The 17844-nt window shown below is 40.3% G+C and overlaps 1 protein-coding gene across 5 annotated transcripts in view; it reads right to left on the reverse strand.

Moving 5' to 3' along the window:
- The window catches only part of SLC20A2 (solute carrier family 20 member 2), a 57143-nt gene that overhangs the window by 30682 nt on the left and 8617 nt on the right, over positions 1–17844 (reverse strand). For 2 of the 5 annotated variants that reach the window (XM_053940394.1, XM_053940393.1), the window contains exons 1-2: positions 7760–7857; positions 1424–1974 (exon numbers count right to left, since the gene is read on the reverse strand). In XM_053940394.1, coding sequence (XP_053796369.1) covers positions 1424–1712 — 289 coding nt within the window. In that variant the 5' untranslated portion in view covers positions 1713–1974; positions 7760–7857. Of the gene's footprint in view, positions 1–1423; positions 1975–2884; positions 2970–7759; positions 7858–17844 lie in introns of those variants that run through there. The other 3 variants (XM_053940390.1, XM_053940392.1, XM_053940391.1) reach the window with 3 other exon arrangements.

Below are 17844 nucleotides of genomic sequence, written 5' to 3' on the forward strand. Positions count from 1 at the left end.
AGATACAAGTGGGATGGTGCTAAAAAGCCACCCTACACCTTGAGGGAAAGACCAAATACCTACAGCTGACCCTGCAAGGTATCAGGAAAGAGGAACTGATGGGGTGGGGAGTGGGGGCAAGAGCACTTGAGGTGGGTTAAAGTGGGGCCATCTGTGGAAGTGGCTGCTGTCCCAGTGATTTCTTGGTACCCAACCCCTCTTCCCCTTGGGCAAGGAAAGGTGGCCAACCTTCAGGAGGCTCAGGAGCAGCCAAAGAACCAAGGGAACTACCTTCACACTCTCAGGCACACAAAGCCACCTCTGACAACTCCAGAAACTGGCACTTAATGTCCATTTTGAGCCATAAAAATAAAAGAATTTTTTTTTAAAAAGGCACTCAATTTTCCATTTTCCCAAAGGAAACGGAAAATAACCCCAGGTAGTAAATCTCTGCACAGACTCACCTAACTCCTGTGCAGGTCTTGCATAAAAAGTGTGAGGAGGTTAGAAGGGATAGGTGGAAGTAATATTTAGCTCAGGTTTAAGTAGGTTTAAGGAAGAAAATCTTTAAGTGGAACATCCCTGTCAAGCAGAGGATGCTGCGATGCTTGTATAAATCACCAAGCTGCCAGACTGAGGTGGGAGGGCTGGCCCCTTGCCGGGGCTGCCTCTCCCGCAGATAAAGGGTTTCCTCCCGGCTGCCTCCTCCCCTTTAAAAGCAGGTTTGCTCCCGAGGGAGCTCTCGAAAAGCTCACAAAGCCTCTTGCACATAAACAAAGAGTAAATACCGTGGCTTAATGTTACTTACCTCAGAATATGCTGTTTGTTCTGCACAGAGATTTAGTTAACTACAAACACAAGCAAGGGGACAGACTCTAAGGGCTGACCTGCTGTCGTTTGGGTCAGAAAAACTAAAAAGACCTTAAATGTGTGGTTATCTTTACTGCTCTCTTAGTTTTGCCGTGGGCAAGGGTGGCGTGTACGACTAATTGCAATCACACAGCCAGGCAATCAGTTTTCACAGAAGTGTTTGGATTTTCTGTAACTTTTTAAAAAACTATTCCTTCTCATACACACTCATTGCTAACTGTTGATTCTGTAGGATCTTCTGTACAGACACAAATGCTAGACCTTTATATTTTCCATTTACCATCACAAAAATCTCCAAAATTATTTTTTTCAGTATCTTATACATATATAAGATCCATTGTGTTAACCATTTCTTTTAATCTGTTAGTTAAGTGGCTGAACCATTGAAAAATGTAAATTATTAGAAGCATTTTAAAAAAACATAGGAGACTTAGAAAGGAATACAGGCTCCTGCATTCACACAAAAACAGATGTGCAAGTCCAGAAGATGGGAAGACTTAATTAACAATGCTCACAATTAACAGGGTGACAAATACAGAACAAACATTACTTGGAATAGGAAAGCGTTACTTACCAACCATTGCACTCACTTCTCCTGCCATCAGCAGTGGGACAGTGTTGTTGTACAGGTTAACATCAATGATACCTTTCCGAATTGTTTCTCCTACTTTTGCTCCCAGTAATACTGAGCCAGTGGTTTCAAAAACTGAAGCCAAAATGCAAGCCTGGCGTAAAGTAACAACACCAGAGCCCACGGCCGTTCCGAAAGAATTTGCAACATCATTCGCACCGACCGAAAAAGCTAAAATAAAAGCAATGATAAAACCCACAATGACCATCCACAGGTACTCATCCATTGCCATCTTTCCCCAAACTGCAGATTTGCTTCCCCTTTGCAAATAGTTAATAGTCAAGGCTGGAGGGCACCGCAACGGATTTGGAAAGCAGATTTCTTGTAAACAATGAGTTCTCTCTGGAAAGTGCTGGGTAGTGTTAGAATGTGAAGAAACTGCTAACTGCTGATTTTCGAACTACTATAAATACTGTTCATTTGGCTGCCTTCGGTCAGCAGTGAAACACATTCCATATTTTGCTTCCAAACCGGTAGGACTACGATGTTCTGTCCTGCAACAGAGAAAAAAAAAAAAAAAAAGAAAAAAGAAAAAAGAAAAGAAAATTAAAAAAAAAAGAAGGGGGAATACTCAGCAGAGCTCATAACAATGCGTGTTTTCAGAAGTGAACAGATGATTTAAACCCACTAATGGGGTCCTACCTCAGCATGTGACTGCTCTAATCATAAAGCAATTCAGAAAAGATTCAAATTAGGTCACCTCCAAAGCAATATGTTTCTTGCAATATCACTGACCAAGAAAATCTTTTGAGCAATTTAAAACTATTTAGAAAGTTTGAGAATTTTGCTTTTGTGGAATTTATCAAGTAGAGCAATAAGCCCTCTTTGTAGCAGGAGGATTCCTCTTGGCTTTTTGCACCCAGTGAACATAAGACATATAGAGTACACAAACCATATCACACAGCCTGACTCCCAGCTGATATAGAACACCTAGCTCCACTGACCTCAGCAGAGCTCTCAACATTTTATCAGCTGCAGCCATGGATATGCTCCTTTGAAAAATTATTTATATGCATGTCTGTCTAGGAAATACCACTGGAAATACTCTGAAGAACATTAATATTAATCTGTTGTTGTTATCACATCCCATGCAGTAAGAATACAATTTCCTCACAGCTTTTCAGTCACTGAAACAACACAATAATTTCAATATTTCCATGTATCTCTACTGGTTTAGAGAAGTCTATGAAAAAGGTGCTATGAGAAAACTGAACTCTGTTTTTTCCTATAGATTACTAACAGTTATTATATTCATACTATTGTCACATATATCTTTGAGTATTTATTTTGGCAGTTTCAGTTTTATGACTGCCTTTTGAATTACATCTTTCTTAGTCTGATAAAAGAGTAAGCTCTTTCAAAGCAAAAAATGGACACGGAGAAAGGGAGTTTAAAAAATAAAACCTTCATCATCCAAAAGACTGTTGAATAGTGTGATAAGGCCCACAGTGACATGAAGATGGTCAAAAGCTAGAAGTACATTTTCCCAAACCACCTGCCTCCTCCAAGGGCCAATTCTCTTCTGTTGCTGGCCACCACAAAGACATCCTGTGGTCCTGTGGCAAGGGGTTAAACGAACATTTAGCAGCAAATATGCATCAGCCAACTCCACCTCTTCTAGTTCTAGAGAGCAGGGGATGTCAGGTTAAAGCCCTGAGCCCACCTCCTGCTCACTCTCTATTTCCCCACAGTCACTTTAATTTTATACAATATTCCCACATGCACAGTTTCAAGATCATGCTTAATTTCTTTCAATGACCCAAATGCAATTTGGGTCCTGAAGTAGCAAGGAGGAAGGGTCTCTGAAACACCTGAAATAATAGCAAAATTAAAAAATTAAAAGAGATTTTGCATACTCCTGAGGTGCTGGATCCTTGGGAACAACCAAGAGGAAAATAAAACATCTATCCATAAGTGTTTCCTAGAACACTCTAAAATTGATGTCAAGGATTGTTGCTTTCTCTACAGACATATTCAGCAAAAAAAGATGTCCCTCTTTTTTTTTTCTGCAGGCTCCAAACTGGCTGAACAACTGTTGCTCCAGTCTTTTCCAGACATGGAGCAGACATCAATCCTTGAATGCCTTACACTCTAAAATATTCTAAAATAACATTTCAGAAGGTCTTAATGACTAAAAACATTTGTATAAGGATTTTTATACTATGAGATAACATGAGAAAGCACCAAAACACGTTTTCTGTTTGAAGACTTGTTGCTTTTTTATAATTCATGAGCACTCAGCCCATTGAATGGAAAAGGACTTGACAGAAACAGAAAAGGCTAATGATATTTGGAAGAAACAATTATAGTTAGCACTTGTTTGCCTGTGAATGAAGACAAAACACTACTAAAAGCATTTGTTAAAAAATTTCTATTATGCATGTCAGATTTTTGTTAGGAGATGAAGTACTGGACTAGGGTCCTTCCTTGATCCTGGAGATTAATGATTAAATTCTTCATCCTGCATGCGTTTCCACAGTACCTTTGTCAAGTTAGCCTCAGTGCCCCAGTTTCTGCTCCTGAAAATGGGCAAAGCTGAGTGAGGTCCATGCACGAATCCACAGACTGTGATTATACAAGACCAATTTCCTTGGACCAGCTAGATAAAAGCACACCCTTATTCCCAATAGAAATATGTCTTTTCTCCACTTATCAACCAACCTACCAATTTACGATGGTGACCCAATTCCTGGGACTGAGAGAAAGAGCAGGGTGATTTTGTCATTCCCCCACCAGAGTTCATGGGACAATGTTTGCCAAATCTGGCTTCTCCAGCCACAGCAAGTAATTGCAGTTTCCAAAATAAACCACTAAGTCACAAGGTTGCCTTTATTAGCTTCCCTGGGAGAGGGTGGGGTGAACTCCTCCAGATGGTCCCAAAGAAATTAAGACTTCAAGTGTGCATATGTGTGCTCCTAAATTGCCTCATGAAGGCCAAAGAGTCTCGAGGAGACTGACAGCAGGGCTTTTGGCAAAGGGCTCGGAGAGGCAGCTACATAAACCCCCTCCCTGTGAAATAGGATATATGGCCTCAGGAGAAAAGGATGTCTTAAGTAAGAAGTCACCCCTCCTGTCATTTTATGCAAGGTGATGGTTCAAAACAGAGCTTCCTCCAAAACTTGAGAGGCTCAACTTGATGTCCACTGTGTTGGCACAAGCAACAGAACAGCAGCAGCCAAGCTGTGTCTTTAATAAGATGGAAACCAAAAGGAAAAAAGGAATAAACACATGTTTAAAAATTATCATGTAGGCTGCCTTTGAATGGCTCAGTGTTACTACTTGTAACCTTAAAAAACGGTAAGAGATTTTTAAATGCTTATTAAAAAAAGGGGAAAAAAGGCACATCTCTGCTGAGAAAGTTTTCAGAAATGCAAAATATCCTGCAAAGCAGGCCAGTGACTAAATACAGACTAAATATTGTAGCATGCTTCTTTCTAGAGCCCAAAATACATTTGGCATGCTCAGACATGCTGAACTATGCCCCATATCACCTAATGTAACCCAAGAGCCTGTGGTGTTTCATGCTGTTACTGGGATGAAAAATAAACTGGAAAAAACACCATGCAGCAGGGAATGGCAGGTGATCTGCTCCATGTGTGACACCTGGAAGTCACCAGCCTGTGTCTCTCCTGTTCTCACTTACATTTCATCAAGGTGCCTCTATGCAATTCCACCTGACCTGCTGGGTGCTGGGAGATCCTCCCAGTTACCTCTGCGACTGATACCTCCTCTGCAGTCAGGTGTGCTGTGCTACCACAGTAGACTCTGGATGGAAAAGTACATTTTGCTATTTAGGCTTTGGAGAACTCTTCCTGAACCAGCCCAACCTGTTCTGCCATGCTGCAAACTCACACTTGGGCATTAGCAGGGCAGAGGAATTGTGTTAGGACCAGGAGCTGCAGGACGTGAAGCTGGAGCGTGCACCTCTGATGGCTGGAGAGAAATGGATAGAGATGGCATTTCAAGCTGGAAGAAGTTAATTCTGCATTAAGGCAAGTTTTTTTAGCTAACAGAGTTTTCTTATGGTCCACAGTCAGTGTACCATACTTACAAGGTTCAAGTTGAAGCCTTTTAAATGGACTTAGAAACTTCCACCTCAGCGAGAAAAATTTGATTTTTGGAAATGCTCAGCATGTCCCTCTGCCTCACTGGCAGATGATCCAGACACCCCCCTCAGACTGTATTTTGTTGTTCACTAAACAGCTTGTTATAACTCTGCCAACACAGAGTGCTATTTCTTCCCTAAGGGAGAGATGAGAACAAAACCTAGGTAAAAAAGCACCTCGATTCATGCACAATGACAAGTGAATCTTCAGGAAAAAGTTAGGATCTCATGGTAAGCATGAGATCATTTTAGGACATGTTTATATATGGACATTTACTAAGACAGGTCTCCTGGAAGCTATTCAAGGTACACTACTAAGCCTAGACAAGTTTTAGTGAAAAAAATAATACTAAATTTGAAAATCAGAGATACCAGGGTTTAGGGATTTTTTGTTTTGCTAATCAAATTGCTGCTAAAGAGAACAGAGAAGTATCTAACAGCAGGAATGAATGGATAAATAAAAGTTCAGTACTAAGTTCAAATTCTAAGGAAGTAATCAGAGTGCATTACCCTCCAGCAATCCAACTGTGTGAAAGAAAGGAACAAACAGAGATCCCATAAAAGTCCTTCAATCTTCTCTTCACCGAAAGCTAGGGAAGAACCTACAGCACTTGTGAAGCACTGAAAGGTATGCAGCTCATACCATATATAAATCATGCTGCATGCAGCTCTCATACTCTCAGAAGTTGACCGATGCTGCAGCTGAAAATTTTCTTCTGCTCTGGATGGGACAGAGATTCTGCGACATCCCAGCTTTAACCGATTTGTTGTTGCCCAAGTATGAACAAAAATCAAAGGACAGCAGCTAGTGTAGCATTTCCCAAAATAATTTTTATGACTACTCCGCCTTGCATTATGGCAAGGCAGACAAGGGAGGACAATTTCTTTTCCTCTGCTGTGTTGAAAACAGTAGATGTTTAATGATTGACAACGGCACTGGATTTGTACTGACAGGCAGGTTCACTTCTAGCTACCAGTGGCGGAAAAGTCTGTCTAAAATGCTTACCAGACAGCAGCTTCTGGGAGGTTAGTTCATATCCTCTCTACTTCTGTCTGTTGCTTTTTACATAAAACTGATCTGTCAGGTTCCCACCTATGTGTATAAACTCAGGCCAGATCTACGGGTACTGAACGCAGCACTGCATAGAAACCAAGCCTGGTTTATAACCAGAGCTACTAACATCGTTCTTATCAATAGTCCTTATCATTTCCAGTTCATGCTCAGGCCACAAGGCTCACTAATTATTTACTTTATATTACTAATGCTACATTCATGATATGAAAGGTGGTATTGAATCAAGTGGTTCAAGACTCAGAACATCCCTATATGGCTCTAAATTACATGCACAGGACTTGTCACAAGGCCAAACATTATGCAAGTTTAATGCTCCAGTACACAAAAAGCACTCCGAACTTACTATTAAAAAAAAATCAATTACCACATCAGCAGAAGCAGGTTTTGTATCATTCAGTTCCTATTTTAACACATTCACAATGTGTTTAAGCATACTTCATGCTACTACTTGATATGGAAACAAGACTGCAGTTGATAGCTTTCCAAGGATTCCCGTCCAGTTTAACATTGCAGAGAGGGACTGTCACTGTCAGCTCCCAAAACTTCCAGAGGATGCTTCCTTTTCCTAGTCCCTATCAACCTTCTGTTCCCACCACTGAAAGGTCAAAAATTGATATAAAATATCTAGCATGAGATTTTGTTGCTGAAAACATACACTAAAAACACAGCAGTCATTTTAAGCAATTCTACAAACAAGTAAGAAAGGTGAAGTATCGACAAATTCTCATGCATTTGCTGATAAAATATATTTTTCTCTAACTAAAGGACAATTTGATCCTTCAATGACTGAACAAAAACTTTCTAACAGGCAAGTAGTTTTTATGAGACAATACTAGAGATTTTCAAGATCCATTCAGAGAAAACAAGTGTTCATGGTTACCAAAACCATGTTTTATAAAAGAAAACCATGCAGAGAAGTCTTTAAAACTCACCCAGTATTTAAAAGTTTTTTCAAGAGAAAAATGAGCTAAGTTCTTCTAGCAACCTTCCCTCCTGATCAGAAATGCAGGTTGAAGTCTAAAATAGACATCCTATCATTCAGCACAGTCACATCTGAACATGCAAACTTTCAGAGGGTAGAAAGAGGGCTGTAACTTACACCAGGCAGTCCGGGGATAAAATTCACTCCGGCACAGGAGAGCACATAAGACAACACTGAGAAGCATCAATGCGAGTCCAGATTCTTATTCAGTAGGTGAAAATCTGCCTCCTCTTAAGCAAAGAATTCTGCTGGGGGTGGGCACTGATAAAACACAACACTGCGTCACGACTGCACCAGAGAGAGAAACCAATCCAATGAAGCTCGTATTAAAAGCAACAAAACGTTCCCTTCCCCCCTCCCCACCCCCAGGCATAGGCATAGACAAGAAAGGAAATCTCATTTTTGACTGTCAGTTGGGCGTTTTGGTGAGATCAGGTAATCTCTGAGGAGTCTCAGATCTTCTATTTGCAAGCACACTTAAATGCACTTTTAATTCAAGTGTATGTGACAGTAGGGTATGTACATCCAATTTGGGAATGATGTTGCACGCTTGCTACTTCATCCATGTCAGCAGAGGTCCCACAGGCTACACAGACTGCAGAAAGTTAAAGATGTGCACAAGTTTTGACTGGATCGATGCCTAAGCAAACAACTTCACTTTCAACAGTTCAGCCTAAATTACCCAATCCAGATTCCTTCAACTGCTTTCCTTTAAGTGGGAAACATTTTTGCACATAAGTCAAGGCAAAACTAATGTTTGCCTAAAAGTACCCAGCTTAGCTTTATATAAAATAATTGCTTTAAGACAATATAATGCAGTTAAGCCATCATATTCAGCAAAAAGGAATTAAAATCGAAACTGCATTGTCACAGTTAAAAATCTGACAAAAATTTATTTGGACACATTTATGGTTTATAAATTTATCTGCTAGGTTTTACTCCATTCTGAGTCACTAAAATGTGTGTAATGCTATTACAACTTAATATAATTAAATCTGTACATTTTCCGCATTCTGAACATTTGAGAAAAACCAAATCAATTCAGATTTGTAAACACAGACTTGGAAACATAATTCTTTCCTGAGCTATTTTTTCAAGTTTGAATAAAGGATATTTCCTATGAAGTAGTCAAAAGTTTTCTGAATTGGTTAAATTCAGCTGCATATCTGCAGGGATTATTTGGTAAAACTGAAAAGTGTTTTCCATTTCTTAAGAAAACTCACATGGATTAGCAAGCCTACATCACCTTCTAAAAAGAATCAGGGCAAAACTCCAACTAGAAATCTGCAATGAAGAAATGACATTAAAATCCCCCCCCCACAAAAAAAAATATACCTATTGGGCCATGATTATTTCTAAGAAATGGTGGACTATTTAAAGTCTATATTTATTTAAGGTCTATACCCAACTACAATTAAGTCTGCGATACAGCTGCTGCCTTTATGAAAAGCTACATCACTCAAGTCTGGTTGTGATGTCTTTCCTTTTGCTTCTGTAATAGCTGGCAAACAGGCTTCCAGTTTTTAGAAAACTGAGAGGCTAAGACTTTCACAGTGATTTTCCCTTATGGACAAAAGCAACATATTTTAACAAGCATGTTAATCTTTTCCTGCAGATTATATATCTTAATACCTTTTTTTGCTTTTTTTTTCTAACAAGTAGCATCAATCAATTCAAGTGAGAGCAACCATAATCATAAACATTAAGTCAGCTTGTATTTATAGATCTGGATTCCAAAATTTTAAGGAAGTGAATAAATAAGCACAGAAACTTTTTGTAGCACTTGTTTAACTTTATAAAGTTAAAAAAAAAATTGCAAAATATTATTCCATGTTCTCTTTATAGCTGATGTCTGCCTCCAACCCGAACAGTCCCAGTAAGCATTAAATCCATCCTAATTCTCCTTCAGAAGCTAAGGCCCATTCCCCCAGCCTAGAGCAACCACCACCAGCGTGCAGGTAAAAACACTGCCGAGGGGACATGCCATTTGAGAGGTATTTCAATTTCAAACTTCAGAAGCTGCTGGCCTGACCTGTGGGAAGCATCTCAGACCCAGGAGAGCTGCAAACTGGAACCATTTGAGTGCTGCTTCCCATGAGCCAGCCTGGCCACAACGGTGGTTTCTTGTTGACCTAAGCTTCAGAGCTCGGTCTACACGCAAAGCAAAGGATATAATAAACAGCACAGAGAAAAGGAAATATCTTCAAAGTTTTTGTTCTGCTACATCAGCATTGTGGACTTCAGGCATGGGAAAATTCAAGCCAAGATAGGTTGACCATTAGAAAGAGTTATAATTTGGGATGCCACTAAAGAAGCAAGCAAAGGAAAATTTATAAGACCACAGAATAAATTACGAGGATTGGTTTTTGGAAATGGCAGCACCATTTGGTTCCCATCAAATCAAGTATTTGTAGAAATGATAAATTACAATCTCGATCAGATATCATAATTTGGTTTTAATTGTAATCTATTTTGGTAAATCCACAATTGATAGATTCTTGTTTGATTCAACAAACTCATACTAGGCAGATTTATATGCAGGCTTAAATAATGTAATAGGACAAGCCAATTTAAATATTTAATTTTAAACCCCCTTTGTTTTGCATTTCTGCATTAGCTCTTTTCTGAAAAATGCCCAGGTTCTCCTCTCCTAGAGACCACTAAAACGAAGTTAATTTTGCAACTAAGTGTAACTTTTATATCAAATGTAACTGGGCTTTTTTGCCATTCAGGTTGGAAGGCTACATATGTAAACGATTATTCATATTTTAAAATACGTACATTTTGAGTACAAAATAATGGGGGATGAGTATCATTTCCTAACATAAAAACCCATAAGAATTGGAACCCGAATGCCTGTAAACTGCATTTATTCAGGAACAGAAATACAACAAAAACATCCAAAAGCTGCAAGGTTAGTGACCAGCTACAGGAGCTTCTGGGCTCTCACATACCTGCTGGTACTCTAAAACTGGGAGCCATAAGTACCTGGAACTAGGGACCCTGACCCTGCCTGGGAACCCTTATTCCCCCTCAATCTATAAACAAAGAAAATAAAATTAATTAGGAGGCATGAAATTGGGTGCCAGATGGCAGCCCATCGTACCTCGAAGAAATCTCCAGCCCTCTTCTTTCTGGTACTGAAGGCCCCCATGACCATCTCCACCATGGGAGCCTTGAAGCCAGTCATTACCTGGAAATCAGCCCTGAGGTCCTTCAGACTAACAGATTTAACCAAACCTGCTCTATCAAACACAGCACCTCTTCTTGGAGCTCTGGTAGTTCTATTATGCTCAATGAATACCAACAAAACTCTGAGCATCTGCTCTGCAGAGAGCTGCAAACACAGTTTAAGTTAAAAAGAGCCAATGAAAGCACATCTGCTTTTGCATTTTGAATAGCAAGTTCTGAAACATTCTGTTATCTATCAGGATAATCTTCAAAAGAGATGCATCCATGTTTCACTGCAAGAAAACCATCTCAGGGACTCTGGAAAGTTTAATGCAGTAGACATAAAAATTAAGAAGTCATTTAGCATTCAGGGATAAAGCAACTCCTCTACTCTAAGGAATCAAACCCCTTGGATGGGCTTTCTTGATGGCTCTGAACTCTGTCACCCTGTCATCCAAACATTTTTTTTTCCAGCAAGCTTGTGGGCTCTCAAAGAGGACATCCCACCCCAGTCAGGGGACTTCCATTCCCAGTGGTCGAGGTGAATTAGCTGTGCTTGCACAGGCATGCATGGAGAGCTGCCATGTTATAGCATGTGACTCTGCTTGAGATCACACTTGTCTACTGAGTGAGCCAGCCCTGGGAAATGAAAGGGAGGAACCCACAAGTGGAATTGCTGGAGGCCAAGGCTGGCGCAGAGGATGACACAGGCTCCGGGGGCTGTGTGGCCTGGGAGAGCCATGCTGACTCCAGCCCCTACCACAGCACAAGCCCATGTCAAGCCAGGAGGAGTTCAAAGACAGCAAAGCGATTCTGAAGGAGCAAGGCTTTGGCCAGTGCTGATTCAAGCACTGCCCCAGTTAATGCTGGGAAGTGGACTTGGATCACCTGTGATTCCAGCCGACTGACCAGAGACTAGGGCACACCCATGTCCATGTTAGCATGGACATGCTAAGGAAGGACCAAGGAAAAGCGTGAGCTGCTGTTCAGAGCCACCCTGAGCTTAATCTTCCCCTCCCCAGACCCATATCCAAAAAGAACCAATCAACATGGGCACAGTACTATAAAAGCCCTCACTACTGTTGACAACTCAAGGAGCATTATCCTGAAATACTAACGGACCTGTACCGACTTTACACAGAACATAAAAGCTGCCCATGAAACACTCCTGTGGCAATCCAAAAATATGCATTTTGCAAATTCAGAGGCTTATGCAAAGATGCCCTTTGTGAAAAGCCAGAGTGTGGTTGCCAAAAGTCAACAATGCAAATTTTTCAGATAAAGGAAACCTGACACGTCCAGCCCCAGATTGCCTGCCATTTCCATTTCAGTTTGGGTTTCAGAGAACAACCACTGTGGAGCCTTCTGTTGGAGCCAGAAGAGATGGCTGGAGCTCCCTTGAGTCCAGCAATCCCCTCTCTTCAAACAGAGCTGGAATGAGTGAGTAGCTACCAACATGCCAAACCACACCGGCTGGCTCTCACTGCCAACCTCCAAAATCGGTGTGGCCCACGGGACAGAAGACCAAGCACTCCTGAAATGATCTAGCTGAATGGAAAAAGGAGGAAAGGACCAGGGGTATAACCAAACAGAGGAGGGATGACACTCACAGAGGTGCCAACCACAGAGGTGTCAACCAGGGTTATGGGGTGTAAATGGAAGTAGATGAGGCCAGTACACTCCGGCAATGAAAATTTTGCTGTTTTGTTTTTTTTTTTTTTCCCGATGAGCATTGCAGTAATAGAGATATAAAGGGGGAAAACAGCAAAGCTGTAACCTTGGCTTCATTTCACAGGAACTGGAACCAAATATTCGTCTTATGCTGCCCGGTGACCATGCAAAGCATGGCATCTGCCAATTAATAGGCCTGTTGCCCCCTCAAAGCCCAATAGCTGCTCATCTCTGTTCTTGAGTCCATGTAATATCCAGATCTGTCTCCTGCAGCCTTTGCTGCTAGAGGCATGAGGAGCATGATGGTGAAGCAAATACCTTGAGTTCCACCTACCAGGCAGCATTAATGTCCTGGCAGCTTCACCATAGGTTGACAATACTACTGAAGCACAGAAGTGGCCAAAAGACTTGTCACATGGGCTACAGATTAAATCACTGTCAATGCAACATGCCAAAGAGTGTCCCACAGCTGGGTTCTTGGCTTAGCAAACACCTCCAAGAGGACTTACTAAGGGTGTGTGGTCATATGAAGCAGGTTGAGAAACGTTAGGCTTTATCTCTCATAGAAGGCCAGGGAGCAAAGCCAGTAGTCCAGTGCCAATGTCCAGGTGGAGCACAAAGGGTCTTCCTAAATGTTTGGACAAGATAACAGGACACATGGACTGATGAGGGTATTCATCTTCTGAAAGAGCTTAAACAACTGAAATTTCTCTGTTTGACACACAGGCTGTAGGGAAGAGGAAGTTATTAGGCAGCAGAATGTATTTGAGTACTTGGCACCAGCAGAGTTGATGGCTACTGTGCCTCATCCTCAGGATAAGGCGCTCCTAGCTAAGCCACGATGATGACAGTGATGCATTTCAGAAGCCTGATGGCTGCCCAGAGGAGAAAAGATAGAATGGATGCTGCTGAGAGGTCAGGAATAGCAAAGGGGATTCCATGAGGAACCCTCCCCTCTTCCCTGCCTTGCTGTGAGAACCAGAGAACCTGCTCTGGTGTGAGAACCAGAGCTAGTCATGCCAGGATCCTGCTATGGCCACCATGGCTCAAGCTGGGGCTTCTCTAGACTATGCATCTTCTTTGCAGAAAATGACCAACCAAAAAATGGGAGTGGCCCAGCACTGACACAGACCTCTCTGCTCCACTCAAGCACTGTGAGAAGAGCCACATCACTCCAAGGAAGGGTGCAAATTCCAGAATTAGCTGAAAAAATCAAAGAGAGAATGAGAAAATAACCCCCAAAAATAAATAAAATGTAGTCTATGGCAGCCACACAAGACAATCACACCATGTCACGATTCCTCTGAAATACAGAAGAACATGCAGAGCACATTTCTTGCAAGACCTGGAAGGGAACAAAGTCTATCACTGTCATACTGATAAGGAAAATTTACCCACTGTTATCCATAAAACAAATGAGCAAGTAGAAAATAATATAAAGAAAGAACCCTGAACACAGGCAAAAAGAATATAAAGTATTTTTTTCCTTTAAGGAAGTAATCAAGGAATCTATAATTAATAAAAAAATGGTTTCTTGTCACCAAGACCTTCAGAAGTCAGATAAATCATTTCCTCTTCCATCTCTTCTACACATAAATTAAAAAGGGAAAAAATAATTATGCCATTTATTCAACTATCAATCAGTTTCTCCACTTTTTATTAAGCAGATCTTTCATTAAATCAAATTAATAAAATTATGTGAGGAAAAGAGTTGCTCTGAAACAGTAGAATACATTACTCCCAAAACAGGCTTAGTATTTCAATCAACATTGTCTCCAAGCCTTTAACCAGATATCTTTGACAATTTGATTTTTTCTTTAAAACTTCAGCAGACATGAAGATATCTTAATCACTTAATTTAATACTAATAACTAAATAGATTACAATAAATTTGGGCTATATTACAAGTTTGTTTCTTTCAAATTCAAAGTACTATGGTTTTACAAGAAAAATAATCCTTTTCAGTTTAAAAATTTCTCAGTTAAGCAAAAAGTATTTTCCATTCTCAGTAATCCAGAACCTGGACTGTATTGTTCACTAATGTACTTTCTATCTGGGATATGCTGGTGCACTAATCATATGTGAAATTCAGGGGTGCAGAAGACCATTCTATATCTACTTGCAAACACTATCATCAATTACTGAAAAATCTATTTAAAATTGGAAAAAATTACAAACTCATCCACTGGCTACTCTACTCCTGGGATTCTATTTTGACTGAGATTCTCTAGGGTTTATTCAGAAAACAGATTAATTGCACAAACTCGAATGCACAGTTCTCCATCAATAAAGTCTTCCACAAGAACATGCAGGAACCCACACTGAGTGTGCCTCATGGGCAAACACCATGAAAGGAGTAATGCTGGGAGAAACACTAGGTGAACATAGAGGTACAGGTAACACGAAGAAAACAAATGTGCAGATTTACTTGTTCCAGTCAACAACAGTAGCTAAAGTTTATTGATTTCAGTTTCAGCAGCTAAAAATGCATGAAAACATTCTTATATGATACAGACAATACTATCCCATATTCAAACTTCTATCAAAGTAATAAAATAGGCTAGGATTTTCTCACAGTCATTGCAATTTACTTATCAATTAGTACAATAAAACCTATTTTAAAATGTAAATATTATAAAGTGCAAATAGTTTCTGTATCCCATTGTGATGTAGCAGCTCAAGTATATGGAAATATCTAAGTAAAGAGACTGAAAAAATGTAACTGGAAAAATATAACTACAAAAATAGCTAGACACATTCTCGGCCACTGTCTCTCAACTGTTCCCTTCATATCCACTGTAAAACTATTTCCAACACACTAATCACATCTATTCGGAAGAAACTAAAATTATATGATTTCAAACTATTTTCATTAAAAAAACAGTCCTTCAACAACTGCTTTTACTCTTCTATCTAATTATATACTCTTAAAGGCCAAATATTCAGTCAGTATACAAAAATAACCATAGCCTTTTATTAAGGATAAGACACCAGATAGGAGTTCATAAGAAAAATAAAGATGTTCTTTGCCTGCCACTACCAGCAATACTTTTCAATACAGGAAAACACATTTGCTTTTAAAATTTTAAATACATATACATCAAAGTCTTAATAACTTTGTATCAGAGACTTACTACAATCAAGTCTGTTCACAGCATCATTAAGTTGTTGGACTGCATGGCCAGTATTTCCTTCGAGATACTTCACAGCACAGCCAAGATGTTCAAAAAACTATCTCTCTAAAAAGTTCCCTCCTAACTCAATACTAAGTAATCTGCACTTATAACTCCACAACCCTGGCCAGCAATCTTACCTAGAACATTTTTCTAACCAACAGTCAGATCGAAAAGATAAAATTGATTAATATTTGATTCTGGCATCTGTCTAAGGACACCGTAAGAACAATACATTATAAGGTTACTCAAATTAGAGGGCTAGCACTATTTTTTTGCCTTTTACCTATGCACCTGTCGTCATACTTTCTGGCAAAGACTGTTTATTAAATGTAAGCAAAACCCCTAACTTCCTATTTTGTAATGGTCTGAGCTTTTCCATATTCAATGTATTTTTCAACAAAAAAAAAAAAACCCAAATTGATTTCAAGTACAAAGCAGCAGCTATCTCATCCACAAATAAAAGCTACAGCAATGTTCTGCTCTTCCTAAAACAAGCTTGAAGCCACGATTATATTAAAGACACAGATGTGAGGGGATTTTTCAACTTCCAAACAGACATGCAAACAAAGTATTACAGTTCAGGGGTGCAGGTAAATGAATAAGCAAGAAAACTACGTGACGTTTGTGCAGCGTCCTCTCAAATCCTGCAATCCCTTCTAGAAAGTCTGGGTCTACATCTCCCTCTTCTTTACTCATGTTCTTCTCGCATGGCTTGGTCTCAGAAACTTTCCATGCCTGTAACGGAAACTTGAGCCAACTTCTTAAATGTATGATTTCTTCATCTCCACTCATCATCCACTTCTGTTTCTGAGAAGCTCCTCATCATGACACCTGTATCTCAAGAAGCAAAACAGGAAACATCACAGGGATGAAGCAATGAAAGATGAATAATAATATGCCTCTGTGTCTTTAATAAAATCCCAACTTTCATTCAAGTTCCTTTTAGGAAATCAGAGTTCCTTTCACAAGTGCAAAGCTTACAAATCTAGTCTGGCAAACATCACATGCCAAAAACAGGGTAACCAATGCAATCTCCCAATCTGCACCTCTGATCCTGACACCATGAGCAGGAGAAATCCTGTACCAGCTAGCTTTACATACTGTGGAAAATATGACCGGGTGCCAAGCTTGCAGAACTAGTCTGCGGCAGCCAGCTCAACTAAAAGAAACTGCTGACCCATCTGCTGACTTACCCGCTACTGAAAACAATGCCAGTTATCTTTACCCAGGACTCATTTGTCCAAGTAGAGCTCTAGCCCACAAGTTAGATAAAAACAAAGATGTAAGTGAGCCTCTCCTCTACTTTTCCCATTGCTCCCTAATCTACACAACTTCCACAGCACACAGTTTGTGGTTTTGCACACTTATCAGGTACAAGACAAGACAAAGCTTTCTCTGCATTACAGCAGCTTAACTACAAGGTGACAAAGGCCTAAAGTATTTTCAACCTGTCATAAAATTTGGCGTTGAGGTGCAGGGCACTCGCCTATCTGTTTCTGCCATCCAAAACTTGGGGTGAAGCAGGCCCAAAGCCAAGAGCGGCACTGTTTAGAGTCTGACAACAAAACAGCAAAGGGATGACTCATCTGCAAAATGGAGACACAACCATCTTGTGTCCAAAGAAGCAGCTTAAACCATCTGCCTGCCTTACAGTTTTGCCTGAATGCAGAATGAGGGGGTACAGGAGAATTATTTCTGCAGCCTCCCCAGCCATGAAGCCTTCAGAGCAGATAAGCAGGCACCAAAACCATCCTGCCAGCCAGCTCTCAGTGAAACAGAAGCATGAAAGCAATTTTATCTCTCTCTTTTAGGGTTAAGGCCACCTTTAAATAAACATTAGCATCAAAATGTTTTTGTACCAGAAGCAGAGCAGACCCTACATCTTATCAGTTACCACCTAAACTTTTCAGAATTCCACATCCCATCTAAAATCCTTATTTATTCTGCTAAAGCACTTGACAGCAGCATGCTCCAAATGCACGAATCAGAAAGACAGAGTAGTCCTTCCCCAACTCCTCCCTGTGAAATGGGGCTCATTTCAGCTTTCTTACAGCAGAAACAAGGGACAGCTGTAGGGACAGAGTCCCACCAGAGCACAAAGTTTTGGCTTTGCTTCTTGCACATCACAGTCAAGAAGATAACTAAGCCTTAGACAGTCAAAGAAGCCCTCTGAGAGCGCTCTGG

Source organism: Vidua chalybeata, chromosome 4, assembly GCF_026979565.1.
Source record: "Vidua chalybeata isolate OUT-0048 chromosome 4, bVidCha1 merged haplotype, whole genome shotgun sequence".
Taxonomy (NCBI): domain Eukaryota; kingdom Metazoa; phylum Chordata; class Aves; order Passeriformes; family Viduidae; genus Vidua; species Vidua chalybeata.